General features: G+C 34.3%; 1 protein-coding gene across 1 annotated transcript in view; it reads left to right on the top strand.

The window, feature by feature from the left end:
- VAV3 (vav guanine nucleotide exchange factor 3) overlaps positions 1-19,449 on the top strand; it is a 482,681-nt gene that overhangs the window by 435,771 nt on the left and 27,461 nt on the right. Inside the window, exons 25-27 of the mRNA XM_044675502.1 lie at positions 959-1,088; positions 15,363-15,449; positions 17,748-17,899. Of these exons, the coding sequence (XP_044531437.1) occupies positions 959-1,088; positions 15,363-15,449; positions 17,748-17,899 (369 nt within the window). The remainder of the gene's footprint in view (positions 1-958; positions 1,089-15,362; positions 15,450-17,747; positions 17,900-19,449) is intronic.

The raw sequence follows: 19,449 nt of genomic DNA, 5'->3' as shown, positions 1-19,449 counted from the left end.
TGGAGAAATCTGAACACCAAAGAAATGACTAGCTTATGTTTCCAGTAAATTAGTTGTCTTTCCCATTTACAAAACAAAATATTTATTGTAATTAGGGGATGAAATAATGAAATCAAGAATGATTTCTCCTTCCAACTGTTTGTATGTTCCTTGGATTACAAGTAGATGTAATGATCACCTAATGATAATTTGAATTTCGTTCACAACTGCAATGCTAGTTAAATTAGGTCAACTCTGATTTCTGTAAAGATCTCTAGTGCGGCTTGTGAAGATTTCCTTATGGAACCTAATATTAGAAATGTCAAATTTTAGGCTTCAGACATACTTAAGACTTCACTTACAAAAGCATATTTGAAGCAGACGCATCCTTGACCCTAAGAAAACCACACATGCACAAATGTATTATGTGTTCTAAGACTTTCTCTAAACAATTCCAAGAATGATGCTGAGAACATTTCTCGAGCTTTGGTTTGGTGCCTTTTAGGAATGTTTCTTTTTCCCCTTGTCTTTTAGGAGAAAATATAGGAAACTTAGAATAGATATAGTTAGCAAGCAGCTGTATCCTTTTATGTATATTTAGAGGGGAAAGTGTTTAATAAAGAAGAGCAGTAATTACTATGTTGAAGTGGAAAATTGGTGTAACTTCTGCTCATGCATTATACCCCACTGCCAAATAATGAGATCTGCTGTATTCATTAGCAATGGGTTGGGGGTTGAGCCTCCCATTATAAATGGTTAGAAGAGCTGGAACTGGTACTGGGTAGGTGTCAGGAACATCCGTGCAGCTGGGAAGAGATTATCATTCACTTACTCTTCTATATATTTGTGAAGAGTTTGCATTGTAGAGATTATCTTTATAAAGCATGTAATTGTGTGTCTGAGAAGTTGAATTGACTGAGAACAAAATTACCCTTATTTAAATCATCTTTGGTGCCTTTTTTTTTTTTTTTTCTGAAAGGAACTCGTCGAGTACTATAAGCATCACTCTCTTAAAGAAGGCTTCAGAACTTTAGATACTACTCTTCAGTTCCCATACAAGGAGCCTGAAAATACAGCCGGACAGAGGGGTAATAGAGCAAGCAGCAACTGTGAGTATTGTAATTATACTTTAGAATACCGTTAGTTATCTCTTAAGGATTAAAGGCACAATAACAGGGAACATCTTCATTCTGCAGTTTTGACAGATAACCAATTAATATGGTAATGTCTTGAGCTAGGACTTTTTTTCTGAAGCTAAGCAGAATCAGGTCTGCAAACAGGTTTATGAATGTGTCTAGTTACATTTCTTTGCTGCCAAATTTAAAATCATGTTTGTTCTCAGAAATCTATCAGAAGCGTGTGTGGGATGTTAATTCCCAATCTATCCACTTTTCACTAACTTTTGTATGGGCCAAACTAGTTCTAACTTAGACATAATGTTTATGGACGTCATGGTGGTTTTTCAATGCTACTTGGATAAAGCTAATATGCAGTTCTCCTGGCATTCTGACCAAGGTTATTTCAACTATTGGCCAATGGAAATTTTAAGTTACATTAAATGACCAAAAGATATGATATCTGGGGAAAAGAGATTATTAACCATATAAAGATAATAAAAAAACACCTTCTCTGTATATAACAATATATGATAACAATGCAGAACATCTTAAAGGATAGCATTACAAAATTATATGCTTCTAAGTAAGCAGTAACATTCTTTCCCCTTCCATTTTAAGGCAACATGCATTCCAAAATAAGATAAATGGTAGAGGTAAAATGAAACTGAGAAAATAGGAAATATTGACAGAACTGGAATTTGAAAGATTTCAACTTTCTGATACAGGAGTCTGAATATCCACCAGATGGAATTTAATGGGGATAAATATAAAGTTCTTTACTCAGATTAAAAAAAATCTAATTCATAAGCACAAAATGAGGGGAGATAAAGCTCTATTTCAATTTATGTAAAAATGACCCAAAGAGTTTTAGAAGAATACATATTCCATATGAATCAACAGTGTGAATGGGTAGCCAACCCCACTACTTCTCCATCTCAAAAATATTGAATTAATAAAAGCATAGCATCCATATATTACAAAAGTGGGATTTTTAAATGTCAAGAGAAAATGAAGAAATCACTCAGAGCACTGGCTGTAGAAAAATTGTGGAGGAAAATGGATAGTTACACCAACCAGCATGGATTAGGATGTGATATGTATTATTATAGGGATACCCAATAAGTGAGATGAGAGTACCTCTCTACTTGGACTTCTGCAGACTGCAATATTTTCTGTAGTCCCATATGCCATGATTTAGAAGGGATATTGATGAGTTGATGAGTAACCAAAGTAGGGTAGCTCAGGATGGTAAGGAGACTTGAAATCATCCCTAATAAGGTCCCACCAAAGGAAATGGAACTGATTAGCCTGCAGAACATGATAGATGCCTTCATGCATTCTAGTTGCTGTTAGGAGATGAACTTATTTTTATCTCCAGAGAACAGAAATGAGCACCAGAGTGGAAGCTACTGGGAGGCAGATTTGGGGTCCATCTAAGGGGGAAAAATCACCTTCCTTATATTGAATGCTGTACAAAAATGGAATGAACTATCTTAGGTACTAATGACTTCTTAATTATTAAAAGTCTTCAAGTGATGGTTGGATAACAAACAATTTGTCATAGATTTTATAGAAGAAATTCATGCTTTAAGGTACAGTGAGATTTCTTGTCACTTCTAACTCTCAACTTCTGTGGTATCACAATTTATCTTTATTTCTATTATCTTTCTCCCTTCCTCCCTCCCTCCCTTCCTTCGTTTTTCTCTCTCATCTATCTTTCCATCTGAACTTCCATCCATCTATCAATCCATTAAAAAAACCCTGCCCATCTACTCCTTGACTAGGTCTTATTGTTTCTTCTGTGAAAATATCTTTCACATATATGCTCTTCTCTTTCCTCATATAGACAGCCCCTTAGTTCACCCTTTCAGGTTTTATGTAGTCGATTTAATAGCTTGCAAATGTCTCCCTGCCTCAGATATCTCCTCACTCTAATCCACCCTCCACATACCTACCAAAAGTGATAATCCCACAAAATCAATCTGGCCATCTCACGTTGCTTCTCAGTAGACTTTCCTGGTTCCCTATTAGTAAATGCAATCAATACAGTATTTGCCATTTACATTCAATTCAGCCTGTTATAGCTCACTTTTCTATACTTAATAAACATTGCCTCCTTTCACAGAATCTATAAGCTAACCAAGTTGGCCTTCTTGTTTTCTCTGATACCACATTACAACTCCTGTGTTCACACAGGCTGCCTCCAAGTTGAGAATATTGTCTCTTCTCATCTCTACCTCTTAGAATCTTAAGTTCTTACAAGGCTCCTTTCCCAAACATGCTCTGTTCATCATACACACTCATTGTAGACACTGTCTCTCCTATCCTCCAGAGAAGATCTTGTATTTTTTTTAATTTTATTTTTTGAGTATATACTTATATATGTATATGTTATTTATTCTGATAAAATATAAGTTCATTGAGTAAAAGGCCTATTTCTCTTTTGGCTTTGTACTACTAGCACCTTTTAAAGAATCTAGCCAATAGTAAGTACTTAATAAGTACAAATTTATTCATCTATTCACTATCTACTCATTTATCCATCTCTCTTTTCTCTTTTTTCTACCATATATATATATTCATAAAAATATAGAATATAGAGCTTAGGATATGTTTTAGAATTATAGACTGATTGGAAGGATCTAAAAGGATTGGCACAGAATAGAAAATTGTGGATGGGTTGAAACATGCACCATTGGAGGGAGCCCCCACAGGAGATGAGTTGAAGTCCTCCTCTAAGTGTAGTAAGAGCAACATGTAAATAGAACTACAAGATCTATTGAAAGCTTTTCCCTGCTTCTCATGAAATTTTCTGGGCAATTTAGTTCAGCATTATTTTGTGTTATCTTCCTTTCAAATCCCTTTAATTTTTACCTGCTCATGGGAACAAATGAATGCCATTTAAGAGTCCATCAGAATCCTTGGCTTATAAAAAGTGGGAATCGTTAGAGATGCTTATAAAAAAGGCTTTTGCAGGATATTAATGTTGTCACATTATAGGAAATTGGAAAAAAGGGTTATCAGCAGATTCTGATAGCACAAACAGAACCATCTATGTATGTCGTGTAGTAGAAGCACATGATTGACAGACTCTTATTTGATGCTTATTAGCAGTTCTCATCACAGTTGTCAAGAATGAATGATAAACACATGGAGCACTGAATGCTCTGACAGACAGCCTATATAACAATAATGGTGAAAGTGCCAATTAAAATGAAAAAAAATGCATCCTTTTATTTGGGGGCAGTCTATTATCATTTCCCCTCAATTATAGGGCAGTTTATCCACATACAATCAGAGATGTGTCCTCGAAAGGCTTGTTTTTCTTCCAATGTCTTTAGGAAGTATCTGATAGTATTGAGAATAAGCTTATCTACAATTTGTGAAATTGTCTATTGGCTTTTCTTTGCCCCCTTACCAGTCATGGGAGGAAAGGCTGATGAAGGGGGCATAGACACACACTCACATATATTGAGAACAAGGCATGAACCCTATTAACAGACTTTCAGGATTGTCAAACAGCTTCGTCTATCTTTGCAGTAATTTTCCTTCAATAATCCTAGCTCACTTTGATGTTTCATTGTGTTCTTTAAAAAAAAAATCTTTACTTTCTTTCCTACTAACACCTTTAAGGGGTTTGACAGGACATTTATTAAGCACCGATTATCTTCTAGCCACAGATTTAAGCATTTTATAAATATTTTCTTATTTGATACTTAACAACAATCTCATTTTACAGTGGAGAAAACTGAAGTAGACAGAGTTAAGTGGTATACCCTAGGTACCCATTACATAGCTAATAAGTATCTGAGGTCAGATTTGAATAATGGGTCTTTCTGACATCAAGCTCAATTCTCAATACACGATCTACTAGGTACTAGGTAGGAGATTAGTAGATAAGCTTATTCATCTGTTGTTCTCAAGGACCAACTCTAGCTATGTTTAGAGAGTTTCATTACCGAGTTGGCTGTAGTCTTATAACTATTTTAACCATGGCAACCACTGAAAAACATATACTAAAGCATCCCATCCCTAAAGGAGAAATTATATGAGTTATAAGAAGAAACAGGCAATAAAATTACATTAGTAGGTGACATTAACCTTCCTCTCTCGGAATTAAGTCAAATAAAAAAAAAGCAACAAGAAAGAAAATTAAGAAAGTAAATAGAATTTTAGAAAAGTTATTTTTCATAGACCTCTGAAGAAAACTGAATAGGAATAGAAAGGGATATACCATTTTTAGCAATACATAGCATTCTCACAAAAATTGATCATATAATAAGATAGAAAAGTCTTACAACCAAAAGCAGAAAAGCAGGATCATTAAATCCATCCTTTTCAGGACATAATGCTATAAAATTACACTCCACAAAGAGCTTCTGAAAAATGTCTAAAAATTAATTGGAAACTAAATTACCTTATCCTAAAGAATGCTTGGGTCAAAGAAAAAAACAACAGATACTAAGTGATAGAGAAGCATTAGAGCAAGAAATACCCACAAGGGGACAAAATACAACTTGAAAATCCTGAAAAGGTATAGTTAACATTAATATTGGTAAACATTATGGCACACAATTACATATTTATGTGCTAAACATACATTTATAAGATAGAGGCTGGACCTGTGATTTTATTGCTATAGGAAGCTCTACAATAGAGAGAATTCTGTCCATCAATACAAGTCAACACTTTCTCCACAACTTGTAGTTTTAGAACATTAATTAATCTCTGAGAGATTAAATCACTGGCCTAGAATCACACAGCCATCATGTACCTCTCCATAAACCAAATATGGTTTTTGAAAAACAGACTTAGACTAAAAAACTACATGTTGAAGTTCAGGAAGTAGCCAGCAGAATAGTTTTTATTGATCCCAGAAGATCTAAGAAATATCATTTCATGGCATCTTTGGTCATCATGAGTTACAAAATTAATAATGATTATTTGCAAAAAGACTACCATAAAAACAATTGTACCTTTCATGGCATTGTTTATTGCTAAGATTAAAGAGAGAAATTCTATGAAGAATTTGATAAAGATGTTGTAAGTCATATCAACATATATTCTGATATTTGATAACTTCAGTGTAAATGTGAGAAAAAAGTGACAATGAGGAAAATATTTGAGAATGTATGATTTCAGAAAAATAAGTGAGAGACTAAAGATCAGATTTGCATAGAAGTCTCATGCCTCTAAATCATCAACACTTCCTTTGAAAAAAAAATTGGTAGACAATGAATATGGTAAGCTCCATATCATACAATAAAGAATAAAATAGGTTATTTTTTGGCAATTCAGAAAATATTTTTTTATTTATGGGTGAGTTATCCCTGAGTCTACTCTTTGTATACAGACAATTCATCAGAGCTAAGATCAAGATTTCTTTTAAAAATTAAACAATAATAGCAATAATGAAATATGGAACTTAATTACAACTAATCCTAAATTATTTAAATAAATAAGTAATTGAAAATAAAAAATGAGAAATGGACAATAGAGGTAACATTGACACTGATTTCATCCAGAAGTTTGAAAAATATAAATTAATTATTGCAACAAGAAGTCCAAAAAACCTCAGAAAGTGTTTTAGCCAGCAAAAATTTGACTTACTTGTCAGGTGGAGATACTGCCAAAGGCAATGCTGGATTAGAATGTAATTTCATTTGTAAAATCTTGTGTAAAAAGATAATGGACAATTATAGACTGAAAAAGTAAGAAGCAGCAGAGGGTAAAACCAGTTAGTAACATCATCTCAAGGGTATTCTTTGATGAAAATGGATGGAGAATTATAAACAAAAGCAAAATGGAAAAGATTTTTTTGTGGAAAAAAAAATTTAACAAATGTTTTTCTCCATTAAGGATATTGAAACCACTACACTCAGATTCTAGCATAGTCTCTGAGATGTTTGTAAAGGACATAGAAATTACACTAAAGAGAACAATGATTTCAAAAGTAGTAGTATTCAACCAGGAACATGTATAGGAAATACCTGCTGTTGGACGATAAAATTTAAGGCCATCTGGAAGGCTTCTAGAATTTTGATCAGGCTCCTTATATTCCACTATTGAGAGAACAAAGAAAGAGTAGCATGATATAGGTAATTATGGACAGCTTATGATAAATACATTGGGAGGGAGCTCCTGCATTGTTGAAACAACAGATTGTTTGCATGGTTTATAGTTTCCATGTAGCTTATCACTGGTCAAACCGATGATTCAATTATGTGCTCTTGTTCAGGAATATAACCTCTAATTAAAATATTACCCCTTTGTAAAGATATGATCCACTGGATATTTATTTTATTATAGGAGTTCCATTTAGAGAATGGGGCAGTGAGGTGGTGCAGTGGATATAGCTCTGGTCTTGGAGTCAGAACGATATGAGTTAAAAATCTAGCTGTGTGACCCTGGGCAAGCCAATTTTTCCTGTTTACCTCAGTTTCCTCTTCTGTAAAATGAGCTGAAGAAGGAAAGAACAAACCACTTCAGTATCTTTGCCAGGAAAACTCTAAACGGGGCTACAATGAGTCAGACACAATGGAAACAACTGAGTAATATTCATTTAGAGAATGAAGATTACTCGACCAGTAGCTCAAGATCATTTTACTGTAGAAGAACCTAGTTTAGTATATTTGCCCAGATTTCTACCTTTTTTGCTGAATGTCCATTTGAACTCCATAAACAATCTTCCCTACCAGGAAGTTGTACATTAGAATCCTATGCCAGATGTTATATTAGATCCACTATTCCTATTAAAGGTCCCTAAGGGAGAAGAGAGGAGATGGGCAAGCTGAAAACCAAGCAGAGTAGGGGAGGGCTTCTCCAACCTTAGGAAAAAGAGAAAGCCCTAGAAGCCTTCATAACCACAGTTGTAATGCCTGCATTTTTTTAAGGATCCAATCTTTTTTGATAGATCATCCCTTATAGTTGAGTGGCTTAGATTCTGCTCAGAATACTCCTTGAAGATTAATGATTATTTTCAAGGTTCATCATAATGGAAGAACTATGTCAGATATATGGATGATGATAATACATGAGAGGATATTGATTAATATTTAATGGGAGCCTAAAATATGCTGGGCAGTGAGTGCAGCATTTCGAAGGACAAATCCTAGGCACCGTTATCTTATTTTAGAAGGTCCAAGGGATTTTTTTTGATTGCATATGGAGTGACCTTGGGAGGTCACAAAGATGGAGAGATGGTCTTAGGAGAATCAATGACCTACGACAATTTTTTATCAGGTGCCTACTAAACACAAGTCTCTGCAATTAGCTATTAGGGATGCAAAAAGGAAAATAGAAATACTGGACTACAAGATTACTTACATTGGGACTGAAGGTAAGCAAGGAGACCTGTGCATATATTATTCAATTTTTCAAAAGGGAAAAGACACTAAGAGCTGGTACCTTGGTGGGGAGAAGATACATGAAGAAAAAAGAAGAAAAGAAAAACTTAGGAGATGGTACCCGAGTGCATGCCAGGCATGAAGGGCCCCCCCTACTCAAAACAGGATGCATGCCATTTCCTACTGATGGTATTATAAAGAATGTCATCTCCTCCTTGCTTTCCAAAACAGACCTTAGCAACCTATCTTTCTCAATAATACCTTGAAGAATAGGTTCTCCAATCAATTTCAATTGCTTTTTTAACTCTGCTACTAATTACTTGTGTATGACCTTGGTCAAAGCAATTCAACTTCTCTGGACATCAATTTCCTCATCTGATAAATGGGAGTTTATAATAGATTTTTATAAAGTCCTATAATTATATCATTCTGTTGGAATGTAGGAGGAAAAAGGATGAAGTGGAACATGCTTTTGGAGTGGGGAATTGCAGATAACAGGAATGACGGAAAGTTGTCTGATAGTCTTATGAACCCATTGATAGGGCTTCTACATTTTCGGGCCCTCATTTATGGCTTCCTTGTTGGGATCAGAATGTCAATAGATTCTTGGTCAGGATTTCCATAAGATAATAGTCCTAATACCAGGAAGATCAACACAAGTAGATAAACACATTCCTACTTGAAAACCAGGCAATAATCAATAAAACTGCCAAACACATCTTCTAATAAATTAGCATCAGAGAACCCAGTTGTTGATTGGACTAAGGGCAAAAAACATCTGGTTTTAACCTGAGACTGTATTGCCAAATTAGCACATCTCTGCTTTCTGAAATATAAAGAGTAAAGGAAATTGGGAGAAAGTTAAGAAGATTCATATTCCTGAGAAAATGCATAGGGAAGAAATATAGAGGCGGGATTTAGGGGAAGGGAAGAGAAAAAGAAATGTGTGCCCTTGTATATTAACTTTTGGCATTTGTAACTAATCTAGAAATTTTTTCAAATTGTCCATAAGGCTTATGAGGTTGCTAGAATAGCACGTCCAGATGGGCAGCTCAAAAGGGAAAAGAAGAAGCAAGTGCCCTGAACAGATTGTCTGTTGTTTCTCCATTCTGTATTTGCCACTAACCCCATGTATTCCTCCTTATTTTGTCATCAGTATTATTGTATAGCTAAACTATTTTTAGTACTATGTTTAGTCAAAAGTTTAAGTTGGAGAATTTTGAAGTATTATATAATTTTTTGACTTGACATGACATACTGGCAAAAAATCCCTTATAAGGATTCAATAACCAATAATTAATGGAAACCGACAATAAAAGCCACTACCTCAAATTATCAATAAATAAAGACAACAAGTGTTAGGAGCAAGCCGGGCACTTTGAGGTCCTAATTCAAGTAGGGGCATTTGACATTATATAGGTGGCACTGAATTTAATGGAATAGGAGCCAAAAATAGATTATTTCCTTGTAATACATGCATTATTCAAAACAAATAAGAGGATTAGTAGGAGGTGATATAGTATCATATGTAGTAAGAAGGTATAATCATGAGAGAATATAGGGAGCAGAGATGGGAATAGTGGAATATTTGCATAACAGTCAATAGGCAGAGTCAGAAGTGATATTTTATTAGGGTGTACTAGAGAACATTTGGAGAGAAAGGTAAAATAGGTGAGGAGTTTTGAGAAATATCACAACTTCAAATGGGACCACTATATTGTAATGTTGGAGGACTTCAATAATCTGGACCTCATTTGGAATGTCTGTCCATAGCAGAATGGTTTTTAATTTCATGACCTGAAATAGAGCTGATTTCATCTTTCAAAAGGGGGAAGAAACAACAAAACCCACTTCTATTCCTGACTTGAGTCTCACTAATAAAGAAAAACTGATTATTAAATAGAAATAGAAATATCAGGGAAAGTGACCTCTAGATTTTGCAATAGAGAAGAAGAAACTCTATCATAGTACAACATTTATCCCAGATATGCCTTCATTAGGTGTCATTCATCCAAGTGTTGGCCAAGCCAAGCCTTTTACAGTGGACTGCAAAATAATTTTAAATCTACTTATAGAAATTAAAACATAGTTTACTCAGTTGTCGTGATAGCCTTAATCAAGAAAGAATTTGAGAGACTCCTTGACCAGTGGTAAAGAACGTTCCACTTGGACTTGGGATGTGAGTGTTTTGAGCTTAAGATCTGAAATGTATTAACTATGGAACCAGTGGCAAGTTATCTAAATCCAAGCTTCACTTGCCTAATATGTATAATGAGAAGGATAATGTTTTCATTAAATTATTTCATACTTTTAAATGAGTATAGAAATAGGAATTACTATTATAGTAAAAGTATAAGGTTGGTGAATTCTAAAGTGTTCTGTGGAGGCAAATTATTAAATTATATTACTAATAATATCATATTAGTAAAATAATTTATTAGAATGAATAAACTCATAATTCATGAATTAATTTGTTTTCTTTGCTGAGAGGCTTTTAGTTATGACCTCTCTATATTAATAACATGCCTGTGGCTATAAACATTTTGTAGCTAATGCTCATCAATTGGCTAATTTGTGAATAATCAACAAATCTGTAGATTATATGTATGCTGCCATTTTCTTTTCCCAAATCAGTGTTTCATTGATTTAAACATTTCCATTAGGAGCTTTAGTACATCAGTTTCATAATTATCAGATTTGGAAAATTAATAAACTGCTCTTCTGTTTCTTCTTATGGCTTTAATGAGAACAGTTAAGTAAATAAAACATTATCTTAAAAAAGGAAATATCATCAAAGAAAAGCAAGAAATTTGCTGATTTTTGCTGAATAGTCTGTTGCTGGTCAACAGATCCAATACAAACATTCAGATGGGCAGAGTGTTTCTATTCATCGCTACAGAAAATAATTGTTTTCCTGTGTTTAGACAAATATTTGCAAATGGGCAAGAAGTTTCTATAAAAATGGAAATGATCTGATATAAACTGATCCTTTGTTTACTTAAAAAATAGAGTTGGGGAAGTATGTGCTACAGATGTGGAATGTAGACAATTTCAAATGAGATCACTATATTATTAATTTTACTTACTTGTTTTCCTTGTTGTAAAAGACCTCTCACTAAAAGGGAGTAATCTGTGCAAGTTTTTAATGTAAAAAAAAACCCACAATATATCAATAAAACTTAAAAAAAGGATTGACTCGAGATAATTTGTTGAAATTGTGAGACATTATCAGTTCATAGTAAGAAATGAAGTAAAGGAGAACAGAGGATCAAAGACTGGAAAAAGTTATCTATGGAAACCCAACTGCAACTTCTTGGTTATGATTATAGTCACTTAAAAGCTCAGAGTACCAGCAGTAGCAAACTAGAATTATTTATTTGGAGCTTTCAGTACCAATCTTGCATCAAATTATTAACCAAATTAGTTTAGGGATATAAAAGATTCTCAGAACCAAGAAAGGTCACCTGCTTGAATATATCTGCCTATTTTTAAGATCATCTAAATCACATTTAATTGTATTTTCACAGGCTCCTTATTCCTCTTCCCCTGAGACAATTTTAGTTATATATTGTTACACTTTAGGCTCTTGACTTAAATAGTCATCATTAGTAACTTGGGGGAAATAAAGTCTTTTTATTACTCTGTGGATGAAAAATTCCCAGGGATACACTAAAAGCTAGAAGTTTGGAAAGCAGCTCAAGGAGAAAATTCAAAATAGCAGCCAAAAGTCATGTGTGGCATGAGGGCTTCACAATTCTGGCTCTCACAGATGTCTGGTGTCAACCGAAGTGCCAACTTTTCTGTCAGTTAAAAAGTTAGAAGTATGCCATTTTCTCATTAAAACAGAGACAGCATCTGTCTGGAAACAGATATATCATGGTGCCACTGTAATTAAAATTACTTATGCTTCATGATAATAGATAGTTTAAAAAAGGTAGTAATAGTATGTGCCACTGTCCAAAAAATGATTTGAATAATTCAATTCAATGCATATTTATTAAACTCTTACTATGTGCAAAGGAGCTCCTAAGTAGTAGGAGGAGATGAAAAGATTTAATAACATATTAGTATGACTCTTAGGGAGTTTGCACTCTTAACAATATTACTGATAATTTAACATAAATAAAAATATTTTAATGACTGTTGATTTATTCTGTGAGTAATATTTTCCAACAACAAAATTCTTAACTTCTCTAAGACTTCTATCAGTAAAAGACCTATAAACCTTTGAATGAAACTGCTAGTGGACCTCTGAAATTAACTGAGCTGACCATTAGTTGTTAGGGATAGAGTCAGTCATGGGACCCATACTCATAGCCTCGATATTACTTTTACTAGGTTTGGATGTTAACAGGACTTATATCCTAGCCTAGACTTCTTTGAACCCCATCTTCTTATTCTAGGAAGGCCCAGCTCTTTAAAGGCCTCCAATAGGACAAGGGCAATTTTCAGTCAGTTAATTCCTAGTTCCCCTTCTAATTTAATCTAAGAGCTAGTCTGTGCTTGAGAAAATAAAATATGAAGTATCTTTGCTGTTAGCTTAATACCTTGTTGCAATTCCATGATTTTCTGTTACTACATCAATTGAGTTGGAAACAGAAATCATTTTTCTAAGACCAGCCATTGCTTCCTCCCTCTACAGTTACATTCTTCTAGACTAGCCTTGAAGAATTCAGTGCCATGGCAGGGAGCTGGGTGGTTCAGTGGATTGAGAATGAGGGCTAAAAACAGGAGGTTTTGGGTTCCAATATGGCCTCAGCCACTTCCTAGGTTTGTGACTCTAGGCAAGTCACTTAACCCCAATTACTAGTCCTTACTGCTCTTCTGCTTTAAAACCAATATACAGTAGTGATTCTAAGGCAGAAGGAAAGGGTTTAAAAAAAAGAACCAAGTTCAATGGATATAACATGATAAGGCATAAGAGGAAGAATTTAGAATAGGATCAATAATAATAATGATTACAGGAACAATAATAATATTTAGCATTTATATAATGCTTTTTGTTTATAAAATACTTTATGGATATTAACTCATTTTATCCTTTTAATAGTTCTGGAAAGGGCGGAAGATTTTATTATTATCCCCTTTTTACATATAAAGAACCTGAGGCAAAAAGTAGTTACTTCTGGGCGAGGGGGTTATAAAGATAGTATGTGTTTGAAACTGGATTTGAATTCAGAATGTACTGATTCCAAGTCCAATGCGCTACCCATTATGCTACCTAGTTCTAAAATAAAAGAAGGGAAAGTAGATATATATATATGTACATATATATATATAATATTATATGTAAAATGTACAATGTAATATAATATATGATATATATATATAATATGAACAATGTAATATAATATATAATATAATTGGAAAAAAACATAATATGAAGTATTGGACATGGGTGTTGGGAAGATCTATATTCAAATCCTGGCTCTGATTCTAGCTATGTGATCCTGGATTAATTGCTTGACTCTTCTGAACATCATCTATAAAATGAGAGAACTGGGCTGGATGACCTCTAAGTTCCCTTCCAGCTCTAAATTTGCCTTGTGATCCAAATATCTTGTAATCATATGAAATAGATTGGAGGTTACAATGACAATGACTACCATTTCTCTTGTACTTTAAGTCTTACAAAAATTTCATTACACAAAAACCCTATGAGTTATACATGAAGAAACTGAATTTCAGAGGGATTATTTCCAGATTACCTCATTAGTAAGTGTCTGAGGCAATATGGAAACCCAAATCTCTCTAGATTGCAAACTCAAGGCTTATTCCACTCTATTTTGCTGTTTCTTGGAAATTAATAAGGATATATTTCAAATTAAGCCAAATGTAAAGATAGAAAGCTTAAAGAATGAACAAACCCTATAGAGTTATGAGACACACTCCTCAGTATCCGAGACCTCTAGAGTTCCAAGGTTTAGAGGGTTCTAGCAATAGTTGAATATACTTTGATTCTTCTCTCAGCCAGTCAGTTAGGGTTTGACATTTTATAGACATTCCCAATAAATTGTTACCAATGACTTACCACTCTGGGAGTGATGACTCTGGATAGTATCTGCAAAAAGCAGTTTGAAAGAAGGGCTCGTTATTGTGCAGCAATAGACCATTGAGCTGGCTTCCCCATGAGAAAACATTCCTTCTGTCCATTCTCCTCCCTTAACATGGAGCCCCAGAGTATACACCTCCTCTTTCCAATTGAGATGTAGTTATGCAGTTACTAATGAATATTATTACATGCTTAACCAGAACATGTTTTCAGTTGGAAAGATGATGGGATATATACGATGATCGAACAACAAAAGTGCATTGGTCATTTTTTTCTTTCCATTGAACAAGTCAGGAAAAGAAAAATATTTGATATTGGCAACCATGATAAGGGTGTCGAGTCAGTTTCCAGAGGGCAATCAGAATAGATGTGAGATTTGCATGTGTGTATACATTCTTGCTTTTTTTCCCACCAGTGCTAAATGGAGTCTTTTTCTGCTAAAAGACTATTGGGGCTATGTATTAGGGGATCGTGCACAAATATATTTATTGAAGTTCATCAAAATTGTTTAATCAACCCACATCAAGAGAATAGCTCCCCCAGAGATGTGGGCTTTAAAAAAAAAGAGAGAGATGTGTATGTGTGTTTATGTGCAAGTGTATACTGATAGATAAATTTGAATTCTAATATTAATTTCCTACAGAATGTAAATGTAATATTTGATCTAGTTGGTATTTTGAAAATAGTATCTTTTGATGTTAACAGAGAAAGAGTTGCTGAGATCATGGGGTTCATCTTGCTTTCAGGTGGCCTGAAATGACAATGCGTTTCCTTGTTTTGAAAATAATTTAAATAACATTATTAAACCATTGACAATACTCAAATGTTATTTTGCTTCTCTCTTTTTCTTTCTTTTTTTCCTCTAAGCCCCTTCTTTGTTCTGTGGGTTTTCTTTTGTAACTCCTCCTCCAGACTACAGCTTTGTTCCCCCTTCTTCCACTCCTTTCTGGTCAGGTACTGCTTTACCACTTTTATATTTCTTCTCAATTTGCTTTTGTTTCATAATGAAAATATTTGGTTTTCATGCACAGCAACTCATAAGGATACATTTTTGTATGTCCGGTCTCTAGAGTTTTGTTGTAACCATACACATTCTTCTTTTTGGCATAAAGAATTTGTCATGACATTTTAATCTTCTGTTTTTTTTTAAATATTATTTTCTCTAGTATGACATTTCTAATTTATATCTGTGTGATCACTTGTTGTTTTTTTTTGGGGGGGGAGGTATCAGGGAAGGGAAGTGTTCTGAAGCTCTATGGGTTGGGAAGTTGAAACAGTCAATTTGTTTGGGGGCAGTGTGAAATGTAATATTCTTGGGATAATAATTTTGATTTCCAAATCCAGTGTTTCTGTTCAACCATGAAAAAATGCACACAGAGCCTCAATCATTGTTAACATCTTTGTCTCTTACCATTTGAGTTGAGTTATTCCATGTTCCATGGAAAGAATGAATGTTGTCCATCATTTCTGCAGATAATAAACTGACAGAAGGGAAGTTATATCTTTGATTTATGTTATGACAAGAGTACTGAATGGTAGCTTAGGTGACATCTAGGTAAGGACATTTATTTCTAGACAAAATATTTCCCACCCCCACCCCCTTATTAAGTCTAACATGGTATTCCAGGGAATCAGAGTTATCTAAAAGAAGAAGAGACCGTAGAGATCATCTGGTCTAACTCACTCATTTACAGGTGACAAAACTGAATCTCTGAAATGTTAGTGACCTGCCAAAGGTCACACATTGAGCTAATGGCCGGTGTATTTTTCTTCAGTATTATACCTTGGTCCAAGAGCAGCTCACCAATAATGTGTGACAGATTACAGCATGATTGCTGTTATGGCTATGTATAAATGGTGCAGTAAAATAAAATGACCCATATATATTTTTTTGCCCCTGCATAACTCCGAAAGGTACAATATTGCTATTTATTTATCACTTTAGTCATATCTGGCAAATGTAGACATTTCTACAGCTGCAGAACTATGAAAAATAGTCTGGATTTTCGCTCAGAGTAATGAGGTGGGAGAATTTTTCCATTGTTACATAGGGCTTAATTGTTACTGTCTGGACAGGGGAAGACTCAGAAATATTGACCTGACTTTTCCCATTTGTCTTTTTGTTTTAGACTAGGATTTTTTTAAACCCAATTTTGGGTTGTAAGGACCCACCAATTTCAAGGGAACAATTCTGAGAACTGCTCTCAATATAATTGAAGAAGCTTTATAAAACTAGAAAGTAGCAGATAGAGAAATTATTAGAAAGGAATCTTGAAGCTCTATAGATGGATAGGATTTGGTAGCTTGATAGTAGATTACTTTATGAGTAAGGACAAATGGAGAAAATAAGTTATTTTAGTCCATCCTTTCTCCTCTTCAGTACTCTAAATATAATTTTACATGTACTAAAATGTCTGAAATAATGTCTTGTTTCCCTGTATCCATGAGTATATCTCATTAGCATAAAAGACCTTTTTAAATAAGATGTCAGTTTGGAGAAAGAAGCCCTTTAGGGGTATATATATATATATTTATATACATATGTACACGTTTAGTTTATGTATATATTTTGCTCTACACCAAGTCTGTTTCAGGATTTTCTAGTAGAGTGATATAATAGGTAGAACACATTCCAAAATGCTTTCAAAGAGGAAGCAGCAAAAATAATGTTCAAATAGAAGCAGTTAATGACATAATTTAGTTGGTTGTAGTGTTAGCTGAAAGAGTTTACTTGGCTATTATCATTGGATGCTTCCTGTTTGGATATGGATTCATTTACCCCTAATAGAAATCAAAGTCAAATGATTTCAGATTCTAATAGTTTCCCAGTAAATTGACTAGGTTGTTAAATATAACATATCTATATCTATGCATACAAGTACACTTACACATATGTCTACATATGTGCATGGATATATATTATGCGTACACATAACTTACCTAAAATTGGCAGTATTTTAAAATATTCATTGCTAAAAAACATTCCAATGCTTTGTATTGGAATACTTTGGGTCTTTCAGACAAAGGCAATTCCATGTTAATATTTTAGTTTTCTAGGACTTAAACCTGAAGCTGGTTAAAACCTAATCTCGATTTCATGTTTTTCTATTCTTGTCACTAGTTTTTTGATGAAAGGCTAATACTGTGTAGTGGCTGGTTTGCATTTTAATTGTATTAAATAGTATTCATCTTCATTGGGACCACTGGTTCATGAAGGGCTGGCTAATATTAAATTTCTGGTTTTTCCTGCAGTGTTGAGCCCCAAAGTTTTGGGGATAGCTATTGCACGATATGACTTTTGCGCAAGAGATATGAGAGAGCTGTCTTTATCCAAAGGAGACATGGTGAAAATTTACACAAAAATGAGTGTGAATGGTTGGTGGAGGGGAGAAGCAAATGGAAGGGTGAGTTCATTGACTTTATCTCACTTGTCAGACCCTGTTGTTCTGATAACAGGAATTTGCTGTTTATATCATCATACCATTATAAACATAATAATTTTTTTTTATCCCAAATGGCAGGGAAATGAAGTAGTCCAATTGATTCTATATAACAGAGATAGGGATAGAATTTATTTTGTGATTTTACTGAGATCAGGAAACTCCTAAGTAAGGAAACACCTGTGCCAGTGTAGGTAGGCACTTTCTCTGAAGTCTTAGGGGTGCATGTAGCCTGCAACATTAAGTGATTTGCCCAAGGTCACACAGCCAAAATGTGTCAGAGTTCTATCTTGAACTCAAATCTTCCTAGTATTAGTTTATCAGTTTTAAAAAGCATATTTAATACCAAAACTATTCTCTCCATAATTTACTATTTCTTAGATGAATAAGAAATCACATCTTGGTTTTCATTATATTATGAAAATAATCCATTCGTTGTCCACTGAAAAACCATTTAAGTACTTACTATATGCAAAGCAATCTATTTGGCACTTGGAGAAATGCAAAGATAGGTGAAAACAGTTACTATCTCATACGAGCTTACAAATATTTTTTTTTAAATCAGGGATTACACAGATATACTTTAAGAAGAAATTAAGAGTTTGAAGTGAATCTATAGTGGTCAAGAAACAATTTGGACATTATTTTGATGCATAAATTGCTAATCAGGCCATGTTTTCTCTTCATTTGTCTCTTTATAATCAAAATAAAGCATGCAATTTACAAGATTTCTAGTTGTTCATATTTGGGAAAGGTGTTCACAATTTAAAGAGTCATAGAAATAAATGATACACAATCCAGGGTCCTCTAAGTCCAGTGGACAAGCCCAATCATTTAATAGTTTTATGGTTAAATGTTTCCAACTGAATTACTGTCAACAGTTAGTTAACTATTATAGCCCTGGGCCCTTCAACTCCACACCTGCCAAAGGGCCAGCTATAACCAATTCTGCACTCTGGGGTGACTCATCCATTTTTTGCTGTTAAAGATAACTAAAATTTTATTGCTACCTAACTCTGAGTGACTCCTGAAAATACCTGTCACAACCTGTAGTTCTGTCTTTTTCCAACTGCCAGACCCAGAAAGTGAGAATAAGATGGGAAATATGAAGCATAAATTCACCATAGCAACTAAGTGTAGTGAAGCATATCTGTAATCTCTGTTGTTGGGAAACTCTGAGGCTTAAGGATCCATTAAAAGCACAGGAATTCTAAGCTATAGTAAGGCAAAAGTCAATTGGATAGCTGCATTACAACTGTAATCAAAATGGTGGCCCTTGGGAGAGAGAGGCTACTAGGTTGTGACAGGATGGGTAAATTGGCCTTGGTCATAAACAGAGCAGGTTAAAGATTCCATGCTGATCGACATTGGGATTATGGACCATGAAAGGATCCTGTATTTGCAGCTTGGGTAAGATATGGAAGGAAGGAAGGAAGGAAGGAAGGAAGGAAGGAAGGAAGGAAGGAAGGAAGGAAGGAAGGAAGGAAGGAAGGAAGGAAGGAAGGAAGGAAGAA

Source organism: Gracilinanus agilis, chromosome 4 (genome assembly GCF_016433145.1).
Source record: "Gracilinanus agilis isolate LMUSP501 chromosome 4, AgileGrace, whole genome shotgun sequence".
Taxonomy (NCBI): Eukaryota; Metazoa; Chordata; class Mammalia; order Didelphimorphia; family Didelphidae; genus Gracilinanus; species Gracilinanus agilis.
Note: the sequence above shows the minus strand (reverse complement) of the source record. Positions and strands in the feature narration are given on the sequence as shown.